Source organism: Gymnodraco acuticeps, unplaced genomic scaffold (genome assembly GCF_902827175.1).
Source record: "Gymnodraco acuticeps unplaced genomic scaffold, fGymAcu1.1, whole genome shotgun sequence".
In the NCBI taxonomy this organism is placed as follows: domain Eukaryota; kingdom Metazoa; phylum Chordata; class Actinopteri; order Perciformes; family Bathydraconidae; genus Gymnodraco; species Gymnodraco acuticeps.
In genome coordinates, this window is record NW_022990929.1 from 426,842 (window position 1) to 442,756 (window position 15,915).

The 15,915-nt window shown below is 41.0% G+C and overlaps 1 protein-coding gene across 3 annotated transcripts; it reads right to left on the reverse strand.

Moving 5' to 3' along the window:
• Positions 1–357: 357 nt before the first annotated feature.
• On the reverse strand, positions 358–14,359 carry LOC117558166 (coronin-1C-A-like). Of its 3 annotated transcripts, none has more exons than XM_034234187.1 (11): positions 12,313–14,359; positions 6,218–6,417; positions 4,964–5,086; positions 3,978–4,107; positions 3,579–3,760; positions 3,317–3,436; positions 2,644–2,748; positions 2,413–2,558; positions 2,076–2,133; positions 1,736–1,981; positions 358–1,305 (listed from the first exon to the last, which is right to left on the reverse strand). In XM_034234187.1, exons 1-11 carry the CDS (start codon positions 14,297–14,299, stop codon positions 1,174–1,176), a joined length of 3,429 nt encoding a protein of 1,142 aa, XP_034090078.1. In that variant the 5' UTR covers positions 14,300–14,359; the 3' UTR covers positions 358–1,173. The 3 variants fall into 3 exon arrangements, with proteins under 3 accessions (XP_034090078.1, XP_034090077.1, XP_034090079.1); XM_034234186.1 differs by having other exon boundaries at positions 358–1,308; positions 12,313–14,350; XM_034234188.1 differs by lacking the exon at positions 12,313–14,359 and adding an exon at positions 9,875–10,294 and having other exon boundaries at positions 358–1,308.
• Positions 14,360–15,915: the final 1,556 nt, after the last annotated feature.

Here is a 15,915-nt window from a genome sequence, read left to right on the forward strand (position 1 = left end):
ATTTATTTCCGAAATTAGTGGAGACAAGTATTTTAAAGCTTCATGCAGAGAAATCTGAACAAAGTCAGAATATCTTGTTAAAACTGAAGCTGACCTCACACTTGATCAAATGTAAAAACAACTATTTGCCACAGCAGAAGAGCCAGTGTTATCCAATCAACATTTAAATCAGATACGTACAGCTAACTGAAAAGGACTCGAGTCCTGGGTGGAGGTTGGGACTTAAATTAAGTTTTACCTAAAACAATTAGTCTGTTGTCAAGAATATGTATCAAGTCCCACTGACACACACTCGACCTATAGGGATAGAGATGAATGAAAACTGAAGCAATATAAAGAAAGAAAAAGAGGAGCGAGTTCTTCCTGTGTAAAATCTTTATTATGTGCACAGAACTGTTTGTCAGGGGTTCAGTGAAACACAAGCTGGGTGAGTGGTCCCTTCCCAAGACCACGTATGCACTGCAGAGGGCGACTTCAATTTGACCCTCAACAGTGACAAGAGGCACCACTACATTTTGCACAACATTTACACCATATAGATGCAACCCCCCCCCCCCCTCCCAAATACAACCCAATGTTACATTTCAAGCCCAGAAGACCAGGAACAAAACGTCTTAAAATAATTCCTCCACATTCATAAATCTGATGGTTATCAATGAGCAAACTGGTGGGAGGACAAAAGTTCAACAGCTATTTAAAAAATCCAGCTCGACTAAACCAATCTACCAGGTTGTGACTGGAATGTACGACAGGAGAACAAATAAATGTAAAAGCAGTGCATGAAACCGCACACGACTCATATTTGGCAACACGAAAAATAACAATGGAAATACTGATGCTACAAGTTTTTGAGTAGTAAGTACAAACTTCACATAAGAATGTTTTACCACAATAAAAAAAAAAAGAAGTTAAGACTTTATCCTTAAAACAAAAATGTCTTTTCTTCAGAAGTATACACAAGCTTGGAGAGTTTTTCCTTTTTCTCGGTGTGTGTGTCGGGGCAAAGTGTGAAATGGGAGACATGATGAGGAAAACAAATAAAGTTAATCTTGGAATGTAGGGCTTGGTCTCATCGCGGGATGACACCAAACCGAAAGCCGAATCTTAAGGATTTGGCCGTGACTGACCCCGGCCATTCGGTTCCTCTCCAAAAACAGCAAAGGGGGCGGCGTCTTACATCGAGACCTTGGACACCTGATCTTCCAGTCTGGCGATCCGACGGTCTTGGAGGATGACGCGGTCCCTGAGTGACTTAAACTCTCGGAGGACTACTTCCAGTTTATCTTCCATTTTCTGGTCCATTTTCTGCTAAAAAATGGAAAGAGATTTAGTCAACTTCTTAAAAAAACGTTTTTCAGAACTTTACTGTCTATTTTGAGGGAACATTTTCTGTATTTAATCTATTTCAAATCACTTTTTGTTGTTAATCTGGAAAATGAGCAGGGATATTACAGGAAAGGAAGCCCTACAGCAGTTACCATTTTCCCTTGCTGAGTCGTGACCCAAATACCAAAGTAAGTGCTGATCCATAACTTTAGAGAATTGTTCCAACCATAATAATTACTGTTAATGGGGGAGTCCAAATGTCAGCAAAAAATGCTGTAGGAGAGTTTGAAAAGTGCAACACTTTTCATTCGAGGAATAAGTAATAAGCACTTTTAAGAAGCTAGTTATATATAAAAACATAAGAATGATAAAAGGAACAATAAGTGGGAAAAGACATGTTGACACTCACTACTGAGGGCTGTGGAGAGACGTGCTTCTTCTGGACAGTGGGGGTGTTTTCTGCTTTTGTGACTGGCTTGGTCTCCAGGGCGTTTGTTTTCACCACCTTCAGATCCCGGTTCTTCGTGGAGACGTAGCCGTCCTTGAGTGAGATCAGGAGAGGACCTCCGTTCTTCCCAGCGAACCACTCCTCCCCCTCCAGGGCGGGGTCAGGGCCGGACGTGTCGGGATACAGGTCGTCTTGGAACAGATCCGACTGGGCAGGTGGACAGGACACAAAACATGTCATGAGGAGATGAAGACAGCGGGGAAAATGCATACTTTATTAATTAATACCAACACAGACTTACCTTACGTGGGACTGTCATGATGATGGGTTCACATTTTCTCTCATGTAATTTGTAAAACCTAAAAGAGGATTATTGTTATGTTAATAATATCATAAACAGCAACTGCAACATGGAAACCTTTAAAACAGACATTCAGAGACAGAAAGAGCAATTATATACATTTCAACCTTATTTTAACAGAAAGGATCAATTATTTAAATGTGTATATCGCAAATGTATTATTGTATGTGTTTTAAAAATCTGTTTAAAAACGATAAAAACCCTGTTTAAAAAATGAAAAAGTGTTTTATACTGTCCACACATTTTTTTAATAACAATGACATAATTATTGCCATACCTTGCAATTTCACATTTGTTGACATCCAGGCCTCTTTTGGGCATGTATCCCATGCCTCTCTGGGGCTCCTTGGTGGAAAAGGTGCTGAGGTAGTGAACATACGGAGCCTCGTCAGTGATCTCAAAGTACCGAATGCTGCTGTCGCCCTGAGGACACACAGTCACAACTCAAGTCAGTTTTGCAATTAATTGATTATCAAAAAAACAAGAGTTTCTTTCCAAGGCTACTCACCTTTCCACACAGATAGACTACGCTGGTGTCGGGGTCATAGAAGGGCAGCAGGACCCCGTTACTGGAGTCCATCTCCTGAACACATATTGGCTCATCCATGTTGTCCTGGAAGCAAAAGAATACAGTATTTGAAGCAACGTTTCATTATGGAGGACCTATGAATTGCAGGGCACCAATTTCACCTAGAGACATTGGTTTGAAAAAGTACTTAGATATTTTTATAAAGTAAAAAGCAGTGTACAATAAAATAAAGTATCCTGTACAAGTATATTTAGCTTTGGTTCTCCTAAAAAAAGTAGTAAAAAGTTTAGCCAAATATGTATAAGAACAAATCCTATTCTGCCAATACATTAGAAAGTCCTTGTTATTGCAAGTGGAAAAGTGAAATTAAGTGTTGGTGTTTTCCTTTGAATTTAACGCCCCCAGCTGGAGCTATGGTGTTATGAAAAGGAACATTTGATAGTAAAAAATAACCCTCAACCCACATTCAGGCTGAACATGAAAACGGATGGAAACCCCTGACAGTATTTGGGTTTGTATCACAGCAAAGAAGCTGCAAAATGCAGGTTCTACAATAGTTCAAGAAGTTAAAGTTTAATATGGATAGCTGTGTTTATGTGATGTATCAGTGTGTTGTGCTCAGGATTGAAGGAGATCCACTTCTCTGACGTACAGTTTTCCACAGGGCCAGTTGGCGTTCGCTCATGCGGCTGAATCCAGTGGTGAAAATGTTTCCGTCTGCTAAAAAGATCGCTCTCATTGGTCGAGCTCCTTCGTGAGCTTTGTCCTTCTCCTAAAAACAGAAACACACTCGTCAGACTGGGCAGCCATGTTTGTATGTGCTTTGAGTCAAACTCGGGGGGGTTGATTCTGGGAAAGATTATTCTACAAGGGAAACATCCAAGCCCCCAAATCCCCGCGGCGTTTTCACTTACCGCGACAACCTTTTTTTTACGGGGGTCGATGACGCGGACCTTTTTGTCCTTGCAGGCGGTGCAGAGCAGGCTGCCATTGCGGCTCCAGCTGACACTAAAGATAACATCAGGGTGCATGTCCTCCAGGTTGATCATGGCCTCTCCCGTGCCCACATTCCAAATGACGATCTGGTTGTCACAGCCTAAAATGGACACATGCAGCACAGCCTGACTACACACACACCACTGTGTCCAAGGGTTATTTTAAGCACCCTACATCACACAAAGCAACACGACAGAAGGCCCTCAGTGAGGTGATTGGTCCGATTTGGAGTTCAGCTGTGCACAGTGGACAAATGGCAGACAATAACCAAAACAGTATTTCAGTTTGAGAGCAGTGGGTGTACAGCTGAAGGTTACCTGCACTGAGGAGAACGTTGCGAGCGTTGGGATGCCAAGCCACGATGCCCACCCTCTTGGAGTGGCCCTCTAACACGACCACCGGCTGGGAGAGGGGGGTCTCCAGCCCGTTCTCAGGGATCTGCCACACCTGAGCCAGAAAAATAAACAGGTTACATACCAGACACTAGACAGAGAAAATATTTCCACAAAAATAGTTTAACAGTACTCAACTGAAGAGTGGACTACAGACAGTAGATTAAAGCTTTGTCTAAATGCTGATATTTCACCCCAGTTTTAGCTAGTCGCACTGAATCCAAGTGTCTTTTAAGATTGATTTAAAAGTGATATTACTTTAACATTAACATATCTTAAGGTTTGGGACCCTCCTAGATGACAAATTCTATGTCTAGCCAGATGTTTTAGATTAATATAAACAATCCCACTTATAAGGAATAAGCAGCTGTTTTTTTTTTTAAAGCATGCACCAAAAACATTAAATTCCATAGCCAAGGAGATGCAAGCTTTGTGACTATTTTAAACGAAATATGAAGACACGCTTTATTTACAGCATTGCCTTAATCTAGCTCTCGCTCTTCCTTTTAAAGTGGTGCCATAGATGTTGTATGTTTTCATGCCTTCTTTCTGCTATATAAAAAGTAAAGTATATTATGATATTTGAAGTTTGGAAGTGCTTTGCTTTCACAGGAAAGCGTATCTTTGTTCGACATGGGGTAAATCAGCATTGGCAACAAAAAAAAATAGCTATAAAAAGACACTACAAACACCATATTCTGGGCTAAAAATGCTACACAGCATAAACACAAATCCTTCTAATGGGAGATATCTGGTGTGTATATCTATCTGTTTCAACTCTTTCTTTGATCCAGCACAGATCATTTAGAACACTGGGATGTATGCGTCTCTCTTTTTGTAATTTCTAACTGTTTCTAAAAAAACAAAAAACAATGCACATGTGATCGTGTTGAGATAAAGCGCGTCCTTACCATGACCGTGCAGTCCTCCGAGCCGCTAGCAATGACATGGTCATTATGAGGACACCAGTCGATGTCCAGCACTGGGCCCGTGTGACCGCATACTGTGGGGTAGGACTTGTCAATACGGCCAGACTGTGAGACAGAAGACAACTTTGTTACAGAGTGTGAGCTGCGTCCTCCTGTAAACTGATATCAGTCAGTGAGATATGAAAATGACTGACGGACAGAGCTAATTTAACTCATCTATGAAAGTTATGTTCAGTCCTCTGCAAGACTACAATATATTTACTAACTCTGTATGACCGTCAAATCCAAAATTCATCATTATCTGTTGAAATTATTTCCTAAAAACACAGCACTAGAATAATAGTTGTACTAAAAATACACTCAGAAGTCAAATAAATGTATTTTTACCTCATAACATTTGAAAATAAAAGAACTAAAATGTCAGCCAATATTTCCCAAAGATCAATTGTATTTTATTGTATTAGTTTGTGGTGGTTGACAATGTGAGGATAGAGGGGCACTCACTAGAATCACAAGCTAAACAACAACAGGAAATGGCTTAGTGACATGAATACATATAATCCTCTGGCCTGTTATGACCCCGAACACAATTAAATGAAAGGACACAGTAAACCCATCTTGACCTCATCCAGTGTCATCATGTTGTCCACCTGAATATCCTAAAGTTATAGCAGAGGCAGGATATACACAGAGGATATAAATCAATTAACACAGTGGCCTAAAATAAGGACGCAGCACCCCTCCTCTCTGCGGGTATCATGTGTTCAATGAGTCAACAGGAAACTCATTGGATGCCTTTACATTCAGGCCGATTCAAAACATTGATCATCTGTGGTTTTTACTATAGATATGAGCCTCGGGGATTGGTAGGTCACAGCAGCATGGTGCACAAGATCTGCTGACCAAGAACTAGCCTTTAGGATTAATTTGCTACATGGACTGAATGCTATATTGTTACAGTACAACCCTTGTTTCTATGGGTAAGCATCACAACCACTGTGTCCTATTTTGATGACAAGTGACATGCAACTATTTATTTCTACTTGACAGTTAAGGGCCCTATGTGTAGGATTGAAACATGTCAAATCAGAACCACAAATCTTAGAAAAAACCAGGACTAAATACATTTAAACTCTTTATTTTTGTGTAAGCTTGGACCTCACAACTCAACAGTAACAGCCCTTCAAAATATCAGTTTTTGATGGAAATTAGGAGGTGTTCCAGGGCGTCACTCACTTTTTGTAGAGGAAGTACAAGAAAGGCTCCTCCCCCGCTGGCGTCTATGATGATGGCGACAAACTTGGGGTTGACGGCACAGAAGGAGCTGTCCCAGGTAACCCTGGACACTCGGATGTCATCGTAGCACGCGTCGTTCCTCACGGCCTGACCAAAGACATGACGGAACTTGCTCTGTCGCACAACTCGCCGCAACATATCTGTACGGAGAAACAAGAGTAAAGTAAGAGGGACAGTTTTGAATGTTAAGCAATCAAAACCATTCTCATATACAAGAAAAAGACAATACCACAATAAAAAGTGGCAATTGAAATTGATGTTATAAAATCTGGATATGAGGATCTTTCTGTTAAAATTTAGCCCGCCGAAGAAACCTTGGGGTTAGTTTGGTTTACTGGGAGCACAGTTTGTCTGATCTGAGATTATACGTATCAACTGTGACTGAGTTTAATTCGTGCATGCAAAGGAAATAAATCAGCATTACCTTCTGGCAAACATTTGAGCTAAACTATTCATGAGACACATTTTTACTGCAGCTGTATTTACCTCTTTATCTAAATATAATTTTCCAAACTTATTTAAGACAGATACCATTTTCAAGTTCTGCAAAAATGGTTGACTCAAAACTTTACCATATAATATTTTACACTTATATATAATGAGGAAATTGACAGTACCAAAAAGGTCTGCGATTACAAATATTGCACAGTATTAAACAGCAATGTTGAAATAGTTAAAGGCAGAAGTTCACAATATATATATTACTTAATGCCATCGAAAAAACTGTAAGAACCGAAAGCATAATACTAATAATAAAAGTGCATTAAAAAAATATACACATGTATTTATAATTTAAATAGGAGTGTAGACATGCTTAATTTACAGCAACTAGATAAGATCACAAATGTACTTATTATTCATTTTTAGGGTACTTGGTGCTGCCTCTGAAAATGTAATTAAGTTGCAGAACACAAATCTGCAGCCTGGCAGTTGCTACTACAGAGCGAGAATCACAACCAGGCAGAAAAAAAGGAAAAATGTCCAAGGCACGAAACAGAATTACCATTGGATATTGGACTACATATTTTAGAGTTTACTGATATGATTGTAGGAAAGGGGTTTACTTAGCATTTACGAGAAAATGCCTGCAGGGATGTTTTATTTTGACCACATGGCCCTCTGCTGAACCTGAATTCTTGAAATGATCTCAATTGTTGATATGCATTTTAATGATCACATTGTGGGCAAAGTGCGCCTGTAAGCATGTTCACCTCTATTTCCTTCAACTCTTGTTTCTGCTTACAGCTTCAAAAAACATTATTCAACTAGACTAGATAATTGGTTTCACTGCAAACTCTACTGCTGACATTTTGAACGTTGTAAAGATGGGATTTGCAGCTTAAACATGGAAACCAAACACAATGGGAATTCTCCTTAAACTTGTCTTGTATGGTCTATTGTAAATCCTAAAATATGGCCTTAATACTTGAAGGTGGTTTTTCATCATTTCAGTGGCAAGCTATCATGTGTAATTATGTGGAATAAATAGTGTCTAATTATGCTGCCAGTTTGAAGTGACATACTGAGCTGTTATACAGGCTGCAGGATTTCCCCCAGTGATAGCACACCACCTGCTTCTTCACATTCAGACATGGGCTTTGAAAATGGAATGCTGAATCAAAGCCTTTTCGATCAGATAAAGAAACATGGATTAGCTTGTAAATACTTAGTTTTCTTCTATTTTTGTAATTGTTAAATGTTTAGGAAAGGTACAATTATTGGAATTCGGCAGAAATATTCACACAGGTGTTTTCAGTTCACCTAATTCAATATATTTAAGGACAGGGTGTGTACACATTGTTTTTGATTAAAGGATATCTTTAAGGATATTGTGTGGAATATGAAGTCAAAATAGCATTTAGAAAAATGTATGTTGTGTTCAAACGAAACCTATCTGTCTGATGCAAATAAAGAAAATGGGCACTAACAATTTAACTTCAATCATCATACCATTCAATGTCTGAACACATAACACTTTCTCATAATATAGACAGCTATTTTGCATAAACAGAACTACACTTGAAATCTAAGTTGATTTGATGGCAGTTTCCTCTTCCTACAGTACACACACAGCATACCAGTACAGTTGGCATACATTCAGCCTAAAATAAACCCACTTTCATCTGTAACTATTACCATTTAGACATGACATTTTTATGAATCAAATACTTGTGGACATTCATTCATGTTGCTGCAGGGCTGCATGATGCCTGGACAGCAGAAGACTACACAGGAGAACAGCTTGTTCCCTCAGCAAATATCAGTGCTTCTCTTTAAGAAGCGCTACCACAATTTAAAATATGCATCTGACAAAATGAGCTGCTTCAGCCCCTGATGCCGTACAATTAGTGCTGTTGTTTGCCACCATATTACCACCCAACTCACAGTGGGGCATAACAGAGTGATGGTGGACTGCCTTGTCTCAGCAGTTAGAGCCTAGCCCACTGTTTTGAAATTATTTGTCTAATGCAAGCTGAGGAAAAATTGATAGGATATACAAAATATAGTCATCCCAGGAGTCTGGTATCCTTGTCTTTTAGTTCACTGTTTAGACAACGCAATTAAATGAGAGGACACAATTAAAGATGCAATCACCATCCCTTCACCTAACCTTAAACCCTTTTTATTATGCTAACATGATGCATCTTTTGCAGGTTTATGCTGAATAAACACAACTATCCAATGGAGGTGGAAACAGCTGCACTGTGCTAACGTTAAACAATGGTTGCGAGCTAACGCTAGCTGATACCACAAAGCTCGATGCCCCCTCCTCTAGTTAGAACTTGTCGCTACAAACTCAAATATCACATAATAACGAGGCTCATATGTGATTAAAAACTACATTGCCATCATGGTGGTACAGTACTTTAAGTAAAGACAGTAATAGAGTGGGAAATGCTGTGGAAAAGCGTTGGTTAGAGATAACTTAAGCTAGCTATGCTGGCTAACGTCCCTGAAACAAGGGGGTGGATCGTGTATGCAGATTCTTGTGGTGAAGCTCCAGATGTGACTATCACTTGTTAACGAAACAAAGCATGTGGCTCATTTGAACGTTTGGATGGGTAACAAATGACTTGATAAGTAATGTGAAGTTAAAGTGGTGAAGATAACCATGGACCGGGTTCCGCCGCACTGCCCCGGCTGCAGCTCGGCAGCTTTGCCGGGGCTGGTCCCGTCTGAACAGCCGCTGACACACAGACACTTTACATCTCAAACAAGGAGGAGGCGACCTTAGAGGTTGTTTCTAAAACAATTTCCACACAAGTAACAATAAGGCTCATACATGTTGTCAATAAAGAGCTGTCCTGGTACTATACATTGTACTTTTTATGAATGGCTGCTCCACTAGCCTGCCACTGTGTGTTATGCATCCGAACCATCCGATAGCTGGGTTAGCCACCTAGCCTAGCTGCTAACTGTTAGCTGCGGTGGACCGCGGCCAGCTGACGCAAGTGCAGATATTTCCACCAAAGGTTTTTGGCTGCTCCCATTCTCAAACTCCTCCAGCGAGTTAATGGATGCTGCACAGCCCCGACCGATAGATAGCATGCAAAATGCACAATGTAAAAAAAAAAAAGACTTTGTAGGCTTTCTTACCTCCTAAATCTATGCAAGATTTTCGTAAGCACGGGGGTAATCAATCACAACACATGAATCTGGTGGTTTAGGCGCGCCCTTATCCTGCAGGACGTTGCTCCAGTATCCCTTGTCTCCACAAAAAAAGATCAGCCGCTTTGCATTTATTCCCCTTTCTGACTGCAAATATGCGGCCCGGAGTCTCTGTTTTAATTCTGGAGGTGTTTCTGGATGCCGGTTGATAAATAGAGCATCCCCGGTCTGCTTCTCACCTGCGGGAGACTAGCAATCGTCTACTATCATCGTTATTAAATTCAATAGGATACGACCGACCACGGCACATGCGCAAAAGGAAAGTGAGATTTCATTTCCCAAGGCTGTGAATGGGGATGGGGCTGCAGGAAAACCGAGTGTTGGCTACCTCCTCGTGGTGTCTGAAGAATACCTACTAAATGATTGCATTTTTGTTCAGCTATGCAAAAATGTGGATTTTCATTGCCAGGAGCATCTTTTGTATCATGGTCCCTTCCCTCCCCTCCCCCCAGCCTACACTGTCAAAACACAATAAAGAAGCCCCCCTATAGTCTGTTATGCACCCACACATCCCAAGTACTCATGGAAATCTAATAACCAGTCCTTCTTTTATAATTTTCTCTTTGATTTTACAGGACAATTTGCACTCTTTAAATGCAAGTTTTCTAAAATTCATATTAGCTCATTTTCTTTCATATTAATGCTGTTTAATTATCCAGCCTTTCTTACCCGGTCTTTCATTTTGTGGAATTCGAATGTCTGTAATAATGTCAAAATAGCACTAAAGTTAATCATTTAACTTGCAACAATTGAGACATTTCTTATTTTTTCCCCCAGGGCTTTGGTTTCTTTTCAAGGCCAATAACTAACTTTCACAATTATTGGCCAACACAGATGAGAAGTCCTAAAACACATACAGCTACACGTTTTCAAAAGTCTGGCAAATGGAACTTGGGATTGAGGTTTCTTTTGGTCAAACTTCTATACAGCCGCTAATGTGACAATATATATTTTTTTGAGTAGCCAACTTTTTGGTGCATTCTTATGTTAATAGCCTTGTGAATTGGACTGAAATGAGAGGATATACTATCTGAACAGTTCATATTGGGTAATCATAATCTAATATTAAATCAGAGCGACTTTGCATAGATGCACATGTAGAATGACATTTTATTTGACAAAAATCATGACGACATTAATATAACAGCTTGTTAAAATCAAGAATTAATGGGAAATGTTGTTAGAAAATGTATTTGCATCTCTCTTCTCCTGACTTTTCTTAAAGATCAAGGAGTTTTGACTCTGTCCCGGTATGCATTAGCAGAAAGCGAGGAAACCCCATTGACAGTTTCCAAGACAGTCACAGGGAACACACACACACACACACACACACACACACACACACACACACACACACACACACACACACACACACACACACACACACACACACACACACACACACACACACACACACACACACACACACACACACACACACACACACACACACACACACACACACACACACACACACACACACACACACACACACACACACACACACACACACACCACACACACACACCACACACACACACACACACACACACACACACACACACACACACACACACACACACACACACACACACACACACACACACACACACACACACACACACACACACACACCACACACACACCACACACACACACACAACACACACACACACACACACACACACCACACACACCACACACACACCCACACACACACACACCACACACGTCACAGTCGAGAGGTTCAATTTGTATGGTTGATTAATTGTAAGGAAGATGAAACAAATCAATTGATTTATTGTTACTGGATCACAGTTCAGATGTGAAAAGTTGTTTGGGAAAACCTTGTTTTGTTTTATATTAAATCACTCTCCAAACCAGACAAATAACAAGGATCTTGATCGAATTAGACTGAACATTAATATGTTGTATAACAAAACATCCTGTTCTTGCATAAACTGGCAGAGCATGACAGCATACATCAGATGCTTTGAATACAACTGTTAAAACAAATAAGCTAAAAGAGGCAACAAATATCCTTAAAACTCAAATAGAAGCTGCCGTTGCAGTTTAAAAATCAATCGAAACAACTTCAACTGTCTCCCCATTTATAGGAGATGATTTCCAAACGTGACAATTTATTTTTGGAGGTTATTAAACTTGTTTTGAGTTGGTTCCTTGAATTAAAGTTGTACCATGATATGTGAAATGAAATGTTTTTCACATGACAGTCTGTGGTATTCATTCTGTGGGAAGTACCCTGTCATCCTAATATAACACATGTGCCTTTGTGTGTATGAATGCTTTGATAAACCATTGAGGTAATAAAAAGATCAGAACTGATGACATTTCAAAGTCCTTACCTTTCTTCGGAGGGGTCTGAACTTCTGGTGGCCTCTCTTTGGTTTTCTTTGGGACATCAAAGGTATTCTTTATTTGGGATACTTTCACACTTGGACCCTCTTCTGCCACCCGAACCTGAGCCCTGGCTCCTTCAGGTTTGACCCTGGCTGGATTTCTCTGCATTTGATTTTTTTCTTTGATGATTTCTGCTACAGGTTTGTAAGATCCCACCTCACTGCCACTTCCTGCATTCCTATCACTACTGTGGTTGTCTCTACGCCTATCATGGTTTTCCTCGCTGGCTCTTTCAGATGGGAACTCAGGGTAGATTTCTCTTTTCCTAGAATTAGCATGATTTTGTCTTTGGTTTTCACTGTGGGATGTCCCCTCATGTGTGTTAAGAGTCTCTGTTGACGTACACCGATTGGGGGGCTTGTTTGCAACCGGAGGAGCCGAGCTTTTGAATCTGGATCGTCTCTCGAGGAATACTCTTCTCTCCATCATGTCAAGGTTTGGCAACTCTTCATCGGGTGACAGCTTTGCCACACGGTCGCAGTATTCAAAGTCGATCATGTCTCCGTACTGCTCGTCCATTTGTCCGAGCGAAAGGTGCTCCCATGGGCTGAGATCGACAGAGAGCCGCCGTACATTAGGTGGCACCGTGTAAGTGCCCTTTTCATCCCACAGCAAGCACATGTCCTGATTAGTTGAAGTGTAGCACGGAAGATTGTTAAAATCAAAAGTGTGTCTCCTCTTGACCCTCTCAGAACGCAGATGATCTTTGCCTCTCCTTTGCCCATCAGTAGACCTTAACTGTGCAGTTTTGAGCTTTATGAATGGGTTTTTGGGTTTTTTGGGGACAGGTGGAGGTGGACCTTTAACTTTGGGCTTTTCTTTTGGTACAGATTCATCAACGTTTTCATCTTTAGCCATCTGTGAATTTATCATACTTGTATCGAGTTGTGTCTCTGATGTTTCTCTCTTAGGCATCATATGAGTCAAAGCTGGAGGTGTGATGACTGCAGAGAAACAAATGAGCTGTCTCTCCTTCTTTAAGGTTGCAACCTGTATCTTTTCCTTAAAACCTTCATTGTCTGGCAGAGGACGAGGGATTAAACTGCATTGTTCCTCTGACATTAGTGGATTGTCTTGCAGAGGTGGTGTTTGGCTTTCCTCTTTATTGCTACATAAACTACCTGCTTTGGCCCTCCTAGAGACGGCATCAGAAAACCTTCTCTGATGGGACTGATCTACATGTGCTTTTTTTGCATTAAATCCTGAATATTGACTTTCTGATTCTCTTAAAGAATGATCCCCTTTTGACTTCATATCTCTCTGTCCACGCGGCTCCTCCCGTGCAATAAACTGGCCTTCTTCATCAAGTAAATCGTCTAAATCATTGGTGTTCTTTCTCAATCTTTCCGCTGAGATGCTGTTGTTTTGTGTTAACAGTTGCTCCTTATTACCATTAGTAAAATCGTTCCCCTTGCTGTGGCCATTCTGGTTTTGCTCCCTCTCTGCTCTTCCACTCCCAGTTGTCTCAGTCTGGGCAGCAGCTCTAACATGACCGGCTCCTTTTAGCCGACACCTGCTGCCTGTCACTTCAGCCGAAAGTTGACCCATTTCCCTCTCAAAACAGACTTCGGCTGAACCCTCTGCATGCGCTTCCTCACTGTCATTTATGAGTGAAAGGGAGTCAGATCTTCTCCTGCTTTTCTTCTCATTACCTTTTTCTTGACGGGCATGTCTGGAAGGTCGTGGAAGGTTATCTTCACACGCAGAAACGTCTCCCCCAGCTCTATTTCTATTAGCAGATTGAAGCGTCTCTGTTTTTATCCTTTTCCCCGAGGCTAATTTATGTTCCCCATCAGATGTCATCCAAGTCTCATCCTTGTCCAGCACCACAAAGTCCTCCTCATTAGTGGAATCGCATGAGGCTGTCCGAGTGTCAGGACATAACTTTCTATGACCAAGTTCGGATTTCTTCCCATTTCCCTGCTCCTCCATAGCTGTAGTCCCAGTATGAATCACCAACGTACTCCTCCAGCCTTGACTTGTGTTTAAAGTTTGACTTGTCTCCTTAGGGCTCAGGACAGTTTTTGACTTCTCTGCAGTTGGAGTGAGACGGCTCTCCTTGTCTCCTCCCACCATTTCTCCCTTGGTGTTCAGATGGTGCTCCTGCTGACCCTGATGTCTGATTGGTTGCCCAGTTTGGGGGTCTGTACGTGCGGAAGTGACAAGGAGATCCCCTTGGTGCCCAGTGGCAGGGCTGCTCCCACTAATACCCAGAGGGGTCGCAAAACTGCCACCGTCCTGATCTCTGCTCTCATCTGGTCGCGCCGTCTCCGACTGCTCTGTCTCTTCAGTTTGCCCCGACCAATCAGAACAATCGAGCGACTCTTCATCTTTTTCCGACAACTTCTGCAGCTTTTGGCCCATGGTTGTTCAATCTTGGCATTGGGAAAAGAGAGAGACACATGTCAATACAATGATGTAATGAGGATGGATTGCCTCACCATCCCAATGAAATACAATAACTTGCCGTCTATTTTTAACCATCTTGAACTTTTCTCTATTTTTGTATATGCTTCTATACTGCTCACGCTTGCCCTTCCATGCCCTCTCTATCTATCTCCCCCTATACTGTCATGGAGGAATGCTGTGGTGGCTATAATTAAAGCTGGTCGGACTGCTGCTAGTGAGTCAGGAGGCCAAAAAAGAAACAAGACAAGTGAGATAAGAGGTCAGCTGCCAGGTGCCAAGGTCAAATAAAACACTAAGAGAAAAAAACTGGTCTAATCTCTTTGTAAACCAAATGGATATGTATTGAATGACACCAAAGGCCTATTTATATGATATGTGACTATCTAATGTTGTAAACATGTCCCCTCAGAGCCAGCACACTGTGAGACATCACGCACTGTCAATTACTGGTTTGGAAACAAGGCGTGTTTGTGCGTCCCTTCAAACTATCTGAATGTTTATTTTTGTTTTGGTTACACAGTTTATAAAGGTCACCTACAATACATGATTCAAGTCACAAGTGCTTTGACTTCTGATCCAAATTGTTTGTCAGGAGGATGAGGGATTATTGCAGAGAGAACAGCTCAACTGACTTTAAAGTGGCATGTGGAGTCAGAGTATTACAAACAACTGAATGTGCACATATATTGTTGCTTGCATCAGGTGGGCTTTTCAGGTGAATACACTTAAGTCGATGTAGAGTCCATGCTAATGCTAATGTGGTTTGCTTCTTTCATCAGCTGACAGCAGAGTGAGGACAGAGAGGTGGCTGAACCTCTTCACCCGGCACCCTTCATCTGCAATCATGCGCTCTGCTGCTTGAGCTATTTCAAGCCTGACGGGCTTTGAGTGACACTTCATTTTTTACAGGTCCGTCTATTTAAACAACTTGCTCGTCCACAGAACATCAATTCAATGATTAGCCTTTGGACTTGTTTATTATGGTTCTTGTTGTATGCACCAATCTTTCTTAACACAGGGAATTTGTAGTTAGAGATGATGTTATAGCAGCTGTTATCTCTGAACACAAATGTTGAGAGTGCATAATAAAAATAGTTATGTGAAAATGATAGATAAATAGCATAGATGATAACTAGTAA